Raw genomic sequence first — 14064 nt, 5'->3', positions numbered from 1 at the left:
TCACGGTGATGTTAGCCTTGAACTAATCAATATTTTACAGCTGTACTGAGTCAATAATACTTACAATTGTTTGGAAAATTGAACTAAAACAAAACTTAATGAAATTTGAATAGCCTCCGAAAACACTCAATGGAATCTCTCAATTTTGAGAATGGAGCTCACTACCAGTATAAGGAAGTGTGGGGGCATGTGGGTGAGGCCTGATCAAGGAAAAACTGAATCCTAAACTAGTGTAAAAGATTGTGGCAAAGTAGTTTTGGGTGTAATTCACTTGATTTTAAAATTCCTTAATCTTTTGAGGTTATTCGACTGAATTTTGTCCACATTGCACTAATATAGCAAGCAATAATCCAGTTGAAATTCTGTTCTCGTGTTTAATCTTATAAAACACAAGCATCTAACCATGTTTAGAATGCATGAGCACATGTATTTTGGTAGCATGATAAAAATCTGGCACTATTGCAGCAGAGTAATTGTCATACTCTATTCCGATTTTGCCTCAACAAAGCTTAAAATTCCAAGTATCAGATCCCTTTCCATTTGTTCTTGCAGATTAAAACAAACATGCTAGAAATACTCAGTAGGTCAGGCATCATCTGTGGTGAGAGAAACCGTTAACATTTCAGTTTGCTGACCTTTTACCAGAACTTTGAAAAATTAAGAGATGTAACAGGCTCTGAACAAGTACAAAGGCTGGGGAAGGGAAGAGGAGGAAAGGAATGAAAGGGAAAATGGGGTGAAAATCTGGAGAGATGAAATGGTAAGGGGCCAAATGGAGGAAACGAAAGCTGGGTCTAGAGGAGGTTTAAAAAGCAACAGCAGAATAATTGTCAACCGCTACTGAAGAAGGGGCAGATTTCCAGCATCCACAGCTATTTTCTTTTGTACTCTGTAAATCTGTTAGTTTCTGAATAAATCCTTGTCCAGATAAGAAAACAATGTCAAGACTGCAGAAAGTTAAATAATAGCAATTTTAAAATGTCTTGTCCTGAAAGGTAGTAAGGTTTCCTTCTGGTTCTTTTATAGATGAGATATTTTGAATCACGAGATATTTTGAATCACAAGAGCTTACTATTTGTCCAGATTGTTGAGTGATCTTTAAAATGGCGAATGGTGTATAGAACTGGTTACTTGTGTTTTTCTTTCCTGAAATAACTCTTGATTTTAAGCCTAATAAGTTCTGAATGATAACAGTTTGGTCAACTGAGAACTTGAAGCAGTGCACATTGAAATGAGAATGCATGGCTTTAACTTTAGTATGTTATGACATATTCTTGTAATTTAATGAAAAATTGAGGTTCTCCTCTTTTAAGCTAAAATTCCCACCTTATGGTTGACTGAAAACTAAATGTATTTTGAATGAAGGAATATTGTTGGTTTGTAACAGTTTTAATGAGTTATCTAAATGCCAAATGTCTCTTATTGTGGTAGTTTGGGAACACCTGCTATTGTAACTCTGTGCTGCAAGCTCTCTACTTCTGCCGACCATTTCGAGAGAATGTACTTGCATACAAGGCACAGCAGAAGAAGAAGGAAAATCTGTTGACGTGTCTAGCCGATCTCTTCCATAGCATTGCCACCCAGAAGAAAAAAGTTGGTGTGATTCCACCCAAGAAATTCATTTCCAGGTTACGTAAAGAGAATGGTGAGTATTGCAGCAAGATTATACATGTTCTGAATGTTTATTTGTTATAAATTTTAGTTTTTACTGGCTCAAATTAATCAATTTTCCTTAATTTTTAAGTTGTATGATGTTATTCTGCAGGTATTAATGTAGCTGCCTTAGCCGATTGGCGATTTTCTTTCAGTTGATATTGATATAACAGCTGTTTTACTATTAGACGGGGAGATATTGCATATCAACAAGAATATATTGCACAATCTTATAGATAATTGTTCATCTTCACTCTTCATGTTGTATATTGTTATGCACATTTTGTTACCTATTATATTGTTGGATGTTGTTTGTTTTTGACATCTTTACTCAGTGCAAGAACTGGACATCGATTGAGTTACCAGATTTGTTTTGAGCTGGAGGTAACAACTGCTGCATGTAACAATTGTCACAACTACTGACACTGAAAAGAAAAGAGCACAAATTGGGATCTTGGCATGTGATTTGAAATGTGGAGGATGCTTTTATCTGGCATTAATATATATTTTTTCTCTTGCACCCTCTGATATTGCAGGCAGCCAACTTCCCACGTTGGTTGCAGCTTGATTAGGCACCTGATTATTTTTAATTGGGTATTACTGGCTGGGCCAGCATTTATTGCCCTTGAACTGAGTGCCTTGTTAGGCCATTTCAGAGGGCATTTAAGAGATCTGGAGTCCCATTATAGGCCAGACCAACTAAGGATGGCAGATTTCATTCTGGAAAAGACATTAGTGAATCAGATGGGTTTTTTACAACAATGATTTCATGGTCAAGATTAGACACTTAATTCCAGATTTTTATTGAATTCAAATTTCATTATTGCTATGATGGGATTTGAATCCAGAGTGTTACCCAAGTTTTACTAGCCCAGGGACAATACCACGACTCCACCACCTGCCCAGGCATTTGTCTTCTCAAATGAGCTCCTCTATGAATCAGGTGAAAACATGCTGATGTTGATGCAACCAAACACAGAAAGGTAGAAAATAGAAGCAGGAGTAGAGCATTCAGCACTTTGAGCCTGCTCCACAATTCATTATGTTCATGACTGATCATCAAATCCTGATTCTGCCTCCCCCGCCCTCCTCCAATATTCCTTGATCCATTTAGCCCCAAGAGCTATATCTAATTTCTTCTTGAAATCTCACAACAATTACAGCCCAAATCAGAGTTTGGCACATTCTGGTTGACATTTTGTCTTTTCTTTTTGTCCTGGCAGAAAGTCAGCAGTGAACTCTGCCTCTGGTAAACTTGTTCCCTGGACTACATGTTGATCACTCAGTTCTTTAGGTTCTATATCAGTGTATTCTTGCAAAGGCTGCACTGTCCTCATTTGGCAGCCCCCAGATATTGCCTGCTCAGTAACTCCTACAAACAAATGTCCAAGATGCCATGAAGCAATTGCATTTAAAGAAAAACATAATATGAAAATAGGGCAGAAATAAACTCAGCATGCAGGAAAAATGTATTAACTTGAAACATGTATTGAGATATCATGATGACATACACAGACTCATTAATCACTGACAACTGATCTCACCAAGTGGTGAGGAGGGTGTTGAAAGGCTTCTAGGTGATTTTAGACTATTTGTGAGAGTGGGCAAATACATAGTAGATGCAGTAAATTGTGGATAAATGTGAAGTACTCCACTTTGGATGGAGAAATAGAATGGCAGAGTATTATTTAAATGGTGATGGAATGGGTAATGCTGATGTACAAAGTGACCTGGGTATCCTTGCACGCCAGTCACTAAAAGCAAGCATGTAAATACAGCAAGCAGTTAAGAAGGCAAATGGTATGCTGGCCTTCATTGCAAGAGGACTTGAGTAAAGAAGCAAGGATATCTTGTTGCATCTGTACAGGGCCTTGGTGAGACCACACCTGGAGTATTGTGTGCAGTTTTGGACTTCTTATCTAAGAATGGATATACTTGCTATAGAAGGAATGCAGCGAAGGTGCACCAGACCGATTCCCGGGAAGATGAGAGATTGGGTCGACTGGGCTTGTATTCATTGGAATAGAAGAACAAAAGGGGATCTAATGGAAACGTACAAAATTCTGACAGAGCTGGATAGACTACAGGCAGGATGTTGTTTCCTCTCGGTGGACAAGGGGGCACTGTCTCAGGATAGTGGGTAGCCATTTAGGACTGAGATGAGAAGAAATTTCTTCACTTAAGGTGGTGAACCTGTGGAGTTCCTCACCACCGAAGGCTATGGAGGCTAAGTAACTGAATATTTTTAAGAAGGAAATAGATTTCTAGAGCCTACAGGTGTTGAGGGGTATAGGCAGAGGGTGGGAATATGATGTTGAGATAGAGGATCAGCCATGATCATATTGAATGGCTCACAGGGCTGAATGGCCTGCTCCACCTATTTCCTATGTTTCTAAAGCTAAAATAGAAGATGTAGAACTAAAACTCCAAGGTTCGCTCCTTTATTTAAATCGGTTTTATTATTTTTCTATTATAAAATAGTTGGATCATTGGCAAACAAGAATAACTTTACAAACATTTGTTGGGAGATTTCTTTCATTCATGTCTTAAATCATAAATATGCTATTTATAAATACATAACTTCACTACAAGTAGGGCACCCCTATGTTTTCCCCCACCTGCCCTACACTGTTAGTATGTGAACAGCCATCAGCTGAAGCCAGGTGTAGGGAAAGAGGGCCATGTGATCAGTGCCTTACTATTGTAATGTCACCTTCACTTGCTCTGCAAACTATGATCCCTTTGGAAATTGGTCAAAGTTGACAGTAACATTTATCTTTCTTTTAACTGTAGACTTGTTTGATAACTACATGCAACAAGATGCACATGAGTTTCTGAACTACCTACTGAACACCATCGCTGACATCTTACAGGAAGAGAAGAAGCAAGAGAAACAGAATGGGAAATTGAAGAATGGAAATGCAAATGAAATAGAAGAAAATAGTAAGCCCGAACCGACCTGGGTGCATGAGATCTTTCAAGGAACACTCACGAATGAGACACGATGTCTGAACTGTGAAACGGTGGGCAAAGATTTTTAGAAAATTTACATATTTTTTTCTTGATCATTTTATAAATGTCTTCTTAGAAATCTTAGAAACCCTACAGCACAGAGGCCATTCGGCCCATCGAGTCTGCACCGACCACAATCCCACCCAGGCCCTACCCCCATATCCCTACATATTTAGCCACTAATCCTTCTAACCTACGCATCCCAGGTCACTAAGGGCAATTTTAGCATGGCCAATCAACCTAACCCGCACATCTTTGGACTGTGGGAGGAAACCAGAGCACCTGGAGGAAACCCACGCAGACACGAGGAGAATGTGCAAACTCCACACAGACAGTGACCCAAGCCAGGAATCGAACCCAGGTTCCTGGAGCTGTGAAGCAGCAGTGCTAACCACTGTGCTAGCGTGCCGCCCTTCTGGTTATTTTCTCAATACTGTTTCATTCCTTCCTGGATTGAAGAGCGAGAAGCTGTACTTGTGTGCATATCTTTTTCTCTCTTTTTCCATCCGCCCCCCCCCCCCCTCGCTTTTGCTTTTCCCGTGGTCTGTATCTTCCCTAATACTAGTTTGGTATCTTTCTCAAAGTACAGTTAAGATTATGAATTCAACAGGCATTTCTAGAGCAGGAGAGTATCGCAAAGTGTAGTTAAATTATAATATTTTATCACCTAATACAAAATTTTTATTTTGGCTTAAAGAATTGAAGAGAATTTATTTAAAGAATATAAATTTGAACTATTTTCTGAATTGGTCAAATAGCACTCCCCCTCGACTGAGTGCAGTGTTGTCAGAGAGGCTGTTCTTTGGAGAAAATGTAAGTTAATGTGAAGTTCATTTCACTACAAGTGAAATCGGGATTCAATGATTCAATTAGTGATTCGATTCACTCCATGATATCAAGAAATGGCTGAAGGCACTGGATACTGCAAAGGCTATGGGTCCAATAATCAGCAATAGTATGGAAGACTTGTGCTTTAAAAATAGCCAAGCCCCCAGGCAAGCTGGTCTAACAATGCTGACATCTACCTGGCAATGTGGAAACCTGTCCAAAAAAAATAGGGCAAATCCAATCTGGCCAATTATTGCCCCATCAGTCGGCATTTGACTGTCAGTAAAGTGATAGAAGGGCTGGTCAGGAGTGCAATGAAGTGGCGCCTGCTCACTGATGCTCAGCTTCTACCAGGGCCACTCAATTCCTGTCCTCATTACAGTCTTAGTCCAAACATGGACAAAAGAGCTGAACTCAAGAGGTGAGGTGAGAGTCGCTGTCCTTGACATCAAGTCAGCAAATATGGCATCAAAGAGGCCTAGCAAAGCTGAAGTCAATGGGAAAAGGTGGAGTAGATTGGGGGCGCTCAATTAGTCATAGCTGGCACACAGATGGTTGTATTTGCTGAAGGTTGATCATCTCAGTCCCTGGATATCGCTGTAGCAGTTCCTCAGAGTTGTGTTCTAGACCCAGCTATCTTCAGCTGCTTCATCAATGACCATCCTTCCATCATAAGATCAGATGTTTGCTGATGTTCAGTACCATTTGTGACTCCTCAGATACTGAAACAGTCCGTGTCCTTATGCAGCAAGGCTTGGACAGATAAGGGCACCAGAAGTGGATTTACATTTTGTGGGGTCCTATGCTCACCCTGCCCCCAGAACACAAAGGGGAAAGTCATGAAAATAGACCTATTGAACACAGCTTCTTCGCCTGTAGATACAGTCCTATACAAATAATTGCTTTGCTGAAATCCAAGCTTTTAAGAAGCTGTGGTTCTGATAATTGATTTCCTACAACTCTCGCTCTGGCCATAACTCATGCTTCCACCCCCTCGCGTGTCTCTAGGCTCCTCTGCTCTGCTGCTTGCCTGGGGTCATCTGTCTGCTTTGCTGCCTCACCTGTGGTTCTCTACCTCGCCTGTTGCTGGGTTGAGGTCCATTGCCTCACACACACCTGGTGCTCACCGTGGCTGCCTTTCCCTTGTCTCAGGACTTAGTGCTTTTCCATCGCCTGCTGCTTGGGTCCAAGTGCAACTCAACTGTTTGAATTTTTTCCTTCATGGTTCTTTCCCCCTTTGCTTCTCATCCAATCGCAGTCAGGTTTCACTCTGCATTTGCTGCTGATAGGAAATGTAGGGAGGAATCAGCCTGTGATTGGATGAGCAGCTCCACCACTTGTCTTTTTTAAATATCACTCAGGATGGGGTCTCCCATAGTTTGGGACCCTGTGCCTGGGAATGGTGTAAATCTGCCCCTATGTTGTAAGTAACATTCGTGCCACAAAAATGCCTGGAAATTCTCTCCGACAAGAGAGACTCTAACCATTGCCCCATGATATTCAATGTCATTACCTTTATCTGTAAAGGAAGTTAGCACAGATGTCATAGAGGCTTATTTTCTCTACAGGGCTGTAATTTAATTCCATAACCCTGAAAGTTAGGCCCCTCCAAGTTCAGACCTAATTGCCATTTGCAAGTTACTATGGAATTTAATTTTGCCCGTATCTTCAGATAATGTGTTCCAGAACTTAACCATCCGTGTGAGGTTTCTCTTCTTTTATCCTCTAATTGTGAATTATTTTAAATTTATTATCTCTTGTTACCACCCCACTTGCTAGAGGAAATAGAGCAAGCAGGGTGAAACTATCCTGCATAATTTTGAATATCTCCATAAACTTCAGTGCTCCAAGGACAACAATTCCCCAAATGTTCCTATCTCTCCACATAACTGAACTCCCTCATCCCTGGTCTCATTCTGATACACTGCCTCGGTTCTCTTTCCAGGGCCTTTTCATTCTTCCTAACGTGCGACGTCCAGAATTGTACACAGTACTCCAGCTGCGACCTAAGCAGAGATTTGTAAAGGTTTTGCATGAATTCCTTGTTCTTGTATTCGGTGCCTCCCAGGAACTAATTTTATTGCATAAATGGGTAATTCTACAGGTTAGCAGCAAAGATGAAGACTTTCTGGATCTTTCAGTTGACGTAGAACAGAACACATCAATTACACACTGCCTCAGGTAAGTAGTGATCAGATTAGTATCTGAAAAATTGCATATAAGGTAATAATTTTGACTCCAATGAAGCTTATAGTGGCAGTGGTTTTATTTTTCTAAACCTGGCATTCCTCTCTCCATTTCTCCTCGTTTTTTCCAAGTATTATTTGGTAGAAGCAGGGAACCTGAATTCCTCATTCCAGCAAAATGGACCTTCTGAAGGGGATTAGCATTCCAAACTGTAAATACTTTTAACTCTAGTGACTTCCAGCAGTGGCTCTTGCAGCTTAGGTTCTGTTGTATTTGTGTATTTTGGGCTGTGTAGTGAAATAATAAAAATAGAATGGTGAACTTTGAAAAGAGTGCCATACTTAATACACACTTTTCCAGGCAGTTTATACAAGAATTATTAATTTAAAAGAGAACTATAACACTTCTCTTCACCACCAACCTCTCGCTCCCCCCCCCCCCTGAACACCAATTGCACCACCCAAGCCTACCTCTCTCCAGTAGCTTATCCCAGCCGCTCACCAACCTGCAGTATGAAATAGAATTGCGAGCCTGGTGAAAGTGGGGACATCAATTCTCCATGAGTTCTCTATTGATATTATTTTGATTGCCAGGTATTAAAAACAGAAGTTGTTGGAAATCCCCAGCAGGCCAGATAACATCTCTGGAGCGAGAAACTGAGTTATCGTTTCAGGGCAACGATTTCTCATGAGAATTGAAGAGGTCAGAGATTTAACAGTGCAGAACCAAGAAAAAAATTGGTGGGGGTGGAACGAACAAGAGAGAGGTTCTGTGATGGGATGGAAGGCAGGACAGATTAAATGATAAAAAGGATGATTGGTGCAAGGCAAAAGGGAATGGTAATACAGCGAGTAGAGAAACTAAATTCTGGATGAGGTGTACGTAGTAGCAGAATTGTTACCCACCATTTTGTTTTCCCAGACAGCAGCAGTAGCTATGATAAATTGTTGAATTTTTGTATTGATTCCAGAAGGTTGTAAAGTGCCTAACAGAAAGGTACGGTCAGAGTGGGAATGGGGCAGGGAATTAAAGTGACAGGCGAGTGGAAGCTCAGGGTCACGGTTACGGACTGTGTGAAGGAATTCCAAACACGGATCATCCAATCTACATTTGGTGTCTCCAGTGTACAGGAAATTTAATTATGAATAATGAATGAAATGTACTCAATTGAAAATAGTAACAAGTAAGTCACTGTTGACCAAAATAAATCCTTGGGGGCCCTGGACAGTGGGAAGTGTGGAGGTAAAAAGGCATACGTTGCATCTCCTGTGCTTGCACGGAAAGTTGCCATGAGCAGGGTTGTTGTTAGTGACTTAGATCTCGGTGTTGTGGAGGAAACCATTCCTTCAGAATGCTGAAAGTGAAGGGAAAGATGTCTGGTGGAATGAAGTGGCTGCAGTGGTAGAGAATGATTCATTGGTGTTGGTATGGAATGTGAAGCCAGCTGGCCCCATGTCGTGCTGGAAAGGAAGGAGTCAGAGTAGAAGCATAGGAAATGGGATAAACATAGTTGATGGCTTTGTCAGCCATGATGGAGGGGATTCCCAGGTTGGAGAAAATAGCAGCACAGTTGTATGGTAGATGGCTTCATCAGAATAGATGAATTGGAGAAATTGGGAGCATGGAATAAACCCTCAAAGAAAGGAATTTCAGTTGGAATGCCTGTGGAATTATTTGTAACTGGAAACAGTTGCTGAAGAAAGAGATGTGTTTTGTCAGTGAAAGTTTTGACATTGTGTGCAGTTTTGGCCTCCTCTTCTGAGGCAGGATGTTCTTGCTCTCGGGAGTGCAGCGAAGGTTTACCAGGCTGATTCCGGGGATGGCAGGACTGATGTATGAGGAGAGATTGACTAGTTTGGGATTGTTTTCGCTGGAGTTCAGATGAATGAGGAGGGATCTCATAGAGACAGAACTAGACAGGGTAGATGCAGGGAGGATATTCCCGATGGTGGGGGAGTCCAGAACCTGGGGTCACAGTCTGAGGATTCAGGATAGACCATTTAGGACAGAGGTGAGGAGACATTTCTTCACCCAAAGAGCGGTGAGTCTGTGGAATTCATTACCACAGGAAGTAGTTGATGCCAAAACATTGAATGAATTCAAGAGGCGGCTGGATATAGCATTTGGGGTGAATGGGATCAAAGGTTATGGGGGAAAAAGCAGGATTAGGCTATTGAGTTGGATGATCAGCCATGATTGTAATGAAGGTGAAGCAGGTTCAAAGGGCCAAATGGCCTCCTCCTGCTCCTATCATCTTTGTTTCCACAACTAATCAAACAGCCTATCATAGACCATCCTTTTTGTTCTTTCCTTCATTTCCCCACGTTTTCTGCCTCTGTATTGGTTTAATACCGCTTACTTAACTTCTCCAATTCTGATGAAAGACCATCGATCTCTGCCCACAGATGTTTCCCAACTTGCTCCACATTTCCAGAATTTTTTGCTTTTATTTCAGATATCCAGCATCCACAGTATTCTGCTTTTGCACTCCGCATTCCTGAAAGAAGTAGATTTAGACAGGAAATCTGTTTTTTTTCCTCCTTTCTTTTCCCTAAATGCTGTTGAAAATACATTCAGGGAAGATGATATGGTGCTGGGACCTGATGGAAAAATGTTTAGTTTTCTGTCCTTTTGACTCCCTGTAGGGAAATGATTGACTTTCATCTGATGTGTTTATGGAACCCCATTAAATTTATATCAAAGCTCAGAAACTTAACAATATTTGGGTTTCTAAAAGTGAATTCACACATTGCTACATGAGAGAATGGTTACAGCATGGAAAGATGCCATTGGCCCATGTCTGTGCCAGGTCACTATAAGAGCTATTCGACTGGTCCCACACCCCCACCCTTTCCCTGTAAACCTGCACATCTTTTCTTTTAGGGTGCTTATCTAAATTCTCTCTTGAAAGCCACAATTAAATCTGCCCCTACCACACTCATGGGCAGTGCATCCCAGGTCCTAACCATTCAGTGCAGTTTTTTTCTCATCTCTCCATTGGTTCTTAAAGCAGTGTCCTCTAGTTCTCGACCCTGCCACCACTGGGAACAGTTTCTCTGTTTCATGTCCACTCATGAACTTGAACACTTTTATTAAATCTCCTTTCATTCTTCTCTTTAAGGAGAACAATCCCAGCTGCTCCAGTCTGTTCATGCAACTAAAGTCCCCCTTCACTGAAACCATTCTCGTAAATCTTTTCTGCACGCTCTCTGAAGCTGTCGCACCCCTCCTAAAGTGCAGTGCTAAACCAGCGTTTTAGAGTTTCATCATGATTTCCATGCTTCTGCCCCCATTTGTACCTCAGTGTGGTAAAGTACGTGGCTGTGTACTTCATCATACTGCCCAACTTCACTGTTTGCTGATCGCCTGTTTCAAATCCCAATTGTCTATTTTAAGTGACTAAATTACAATGTTGCTTGAACCTTCCTGCACAGCCGATTTATTTGTTTTTTTTTGTTGTTTTTGAAAAGCCACTCAAACCTATCATGATTTCTTCAGTATTTTACAGGCATTACTACGTTGATGTGATATTTTTACAAATTTACTTTGCAGAGATTTCAGCAACACCGAAACACTGTGCAGTGAACACAAGTATTATTGTGAAACATGTTGCAGTAAACAGGAAGCTCAGAAAAGGTGAGCATATAACAGGTGTGTAGTTTGTAATTTAGCATTGTATCCACAAATTTCATAAAATTACAACTTCCTTTCACTGATTTGAGTACCTTTTCTTCTGTGGCTGATTTGCAACAATGTTTTAGAAGACAAAACTGCCAAACAAATCATAAAATTAAATTACTAATCTGTGCTTAACCTATGCCAGGTATTAATTAATTGATTTAAGTGGGAATCAAATGACTATTGTGTTTGTCAGCAATTCATAATCGGATGAATAGAAACAGAAACAAAGAAAATCTACATTTATACAGTTAATTACGTCTTCTGCATACCCCAAAACACATTGTACAGTTTATTTTGAAGTGCAGTCACTGCTCTATGGACAATAAAGATAAAGTAGCCATAATCCCAAATGACCATAGGCTGCTCTCCCCTTTGAGGAGTTAGTGGTAATTTAACCTGAGGATCACCAAACTTTAGACAAGGTTGAGAAGGTGGGGTCTTCATGAATAATCTCAGCCCGTACGGGAATTGAACCTGCGCTGTTCGCGTCACTCTGCATCAATGAACCAGTTGTCCATGCCAACTGAACTAACCGACGCCGAAATTGTTGTGGACAACATTTTCAAATGATTGTTCATAGGGCATTGAGCGGTTAGTATTTTTTTAATCCATAGCATTACTTTGTGATTCACCATTTTATACATATTGCTCTTCCAGGTGAAAATTTTCCTTTTTTTTGCTGTATTACTCTGTAGAATGTCTTTGGGTGGTGTGTAAACTAACTCAGAGACTCCACTGGAACTGGAGTCAACATTTCATTATGTAGTGTTTCTTGCTTTTGTCTTCTGCAGCTAATCACCCATATCTGGACTTTTCTTTTGACTATAGTGAAATTTGTCATTCACGATTTCATTCAATGGCTGAATCATCTTGTTTGGATTATTGTAAAAGAGCTCTGCACAAGCAGCAGCGGGTGTGCATTTATTGTATGAACCTTTTTTGATTTTGTCTTTGATTGACAGAATGTGCGTGAAGAAGCTACCCATGATCCTTGCGTTACACTTGAAGAGGTTCAAATACATGGAACAATTACATCGATACACAAAACTCTCTTATCGAGTAGTGTTTCCGCTGGAGCTGAGGCTCTTTAATACATCAGGAGATGCTATTAATTTGGACCGCATGTATGATCTGGTGGCTGTTGTTGTTCACTGTGGCAGGTTTGTTTTAGGAAAGAATTTTCATTAACTACATCTGAATCTGTTCTTAGAGCAACTTAACTAATACTCCTGTAACTTTAAAAAAGGGAATGGATTTCATAATTGAGAAAATGTGTTTGGAATAGTAGAACGTGCTTTATTTGACCATCGAGAACAGCATCATGGTTGGATCCACAAGTGTGTTAATGGAGTTGGCTCCATTTCCATGCTGGAAAGTATGGACTCCACATTCTGTGCAAAGCCTTTTGCCAAGTTGGTGCCGGGCTCCTCCATGCACATTGACATTGATCACAGGCTTGCCAAAGCAGCAAGGATTTCAGTGTGCATATTCATTCATATTCTTCTGCATGGTGCTCCATCAAAGTCCTCATGTGTGACCTCGCTCTCTGGTGAGCTGACACCTGTGCTAGTCTTGTCTTCTGCCCTGACTGCATCGCACTTGTGCCAAGTATCTCACCACGTGCAGACCCTGTTTTTAATCTATCCTCTTAGATACCCACCGTTCTGAACAGGTAGCTGCAAGTGTGAAATCCAGTAATGGTGCTGTGTCTTCTACATCACTCCCTCCTTTGTGTTCTTCCGCTGCCTAGCCAGGTAACACTTTTTGGATATCTGACGTCCCTGACGACTGTGCCTGCGGGAAGTGTGACCGGCTGCAGCTCCTCACAGACCAAGTGGTTCAGTTGGAGCAGCAACTGGACATACTGCGGAGCATACAGGGGGCAGAGAGTGTGATAGACACTAGCCTCAAGGAGGTTGTCACACCACAGGTCCAGTCAGGTAGATGGGTGACCGCCAGGAGAGGCAGGCAGGTAAGGCAGGAGTCTCCTGTGTCTATTTCCCTCTCAAACAGGTACACTGTTGGGGGAGGAATAGCCTCTTGGGGGAAGATACCAGCAGCAGTTCTGTTGTAGAGCAAGGTTGGGCTAAGTCCAAGCGAGTGATAGTAGTAGGAGATTCGAAAGTCAGGGGCACAGAAAGGTGTTTCTGTGGCTGAAAATGAGACTCTAGGATGGTGTGTTGCCTCCCTGGTGCTAGGGTCCTGGCTGTCTCTAACCACAGTAAGAAGTCTCACAACACCAGGTTAAAGTCCAACAGGTTTATTTGGTAGCAAAAGCCACTAGCTTTCGGAGCGCTTGCTGCTCCTTCGTCAGGTGAGTGGGAGTTCTGTTCACAAACGGCATATAAAGTCTTTATATGCCCTGTTTGTTATCAAATAAACCTGTTGGACTTGAACCTGGTGTTGTGAGACTTCTCACTGTGTTTACCCCAGTCCAACGCCGGCATCTCCACATCATGTCTCTAACCAGCCAGGGTACAGGCATCCTGAAACGGGGCCGGGGGGGGGGGGGGGGGGTAAACAGATGTCATTGTCTACATTGGTACTAATGACATGGGCGGGAAGAGGGTGAGGTTCTGCAAAGACAATTTGGGGAGTTAGGTCAGGAGCTAAAAAGCAGGACCTCTAGGGTAGTAATCTCAGGATTACACCCTGTGCCACGTGCTAGTGAGGCTTGGAAAAGGGAGATAGTACAGTTGAACA

The 14064-nt window shown here is 41.6% G+C and overlaps 1 protein-coding gene across 7 annotated transcripts in view; it reads left to right on the top strand.

Annotated features, from left to right (window-relative positions):
• The window catches only part of usp46 (ubiquitin specific peptidase 46), a 67474-nt gene that overhangs the window by 29982 nt on the left and 23428 nt on the right, over nt 1-14064 (top strand). For 6 of the 7 annotated variants that reach the window (XM_078217198.1, XM_078217200.1, XM_078217201.1 and 3 more), the window contains 5 exons: nt 1432-1645; nt 4447-4676; nt 7598-7674; nt 11233-11316; nt 12324-12521. In XM_078217198.1, the coding sequence (XP_078073324.1) occupies nt 1432-1645; nt 4447-4676; nt 7598-7674; nt 11233-11316; nt 12324-12521 (803 nt within the window). Of the gene's footprint in view, nt 1-1431; nt 1646-1988; nt 2038-4446; nt 4677-7597; nt 7675-11232; nt 11317-12323; nt 12522-14064 lie in introns of those variants that run through there. The other variant, XM_078217202.1, reaches the window with a different exon arrangement.

This window comes from Mustelus asterias, chromosome 1, assembly GCF_964213995.1.
Source record: "Mustelus asterias chromosome 1, sMusAst1.hap1.1, whole genome shotgun sequence".
Taxonomy (NCBI): domain Eukaryota; kingdom Metazoa; phylum Chordata; class Chondrichthyes; order Carcharhiniformes; family Triakidae; genus Mustelus; species Mustelus asterias.
This window is presented reverse-complemented; position numbering and strand designations above follow the sequence as displayed.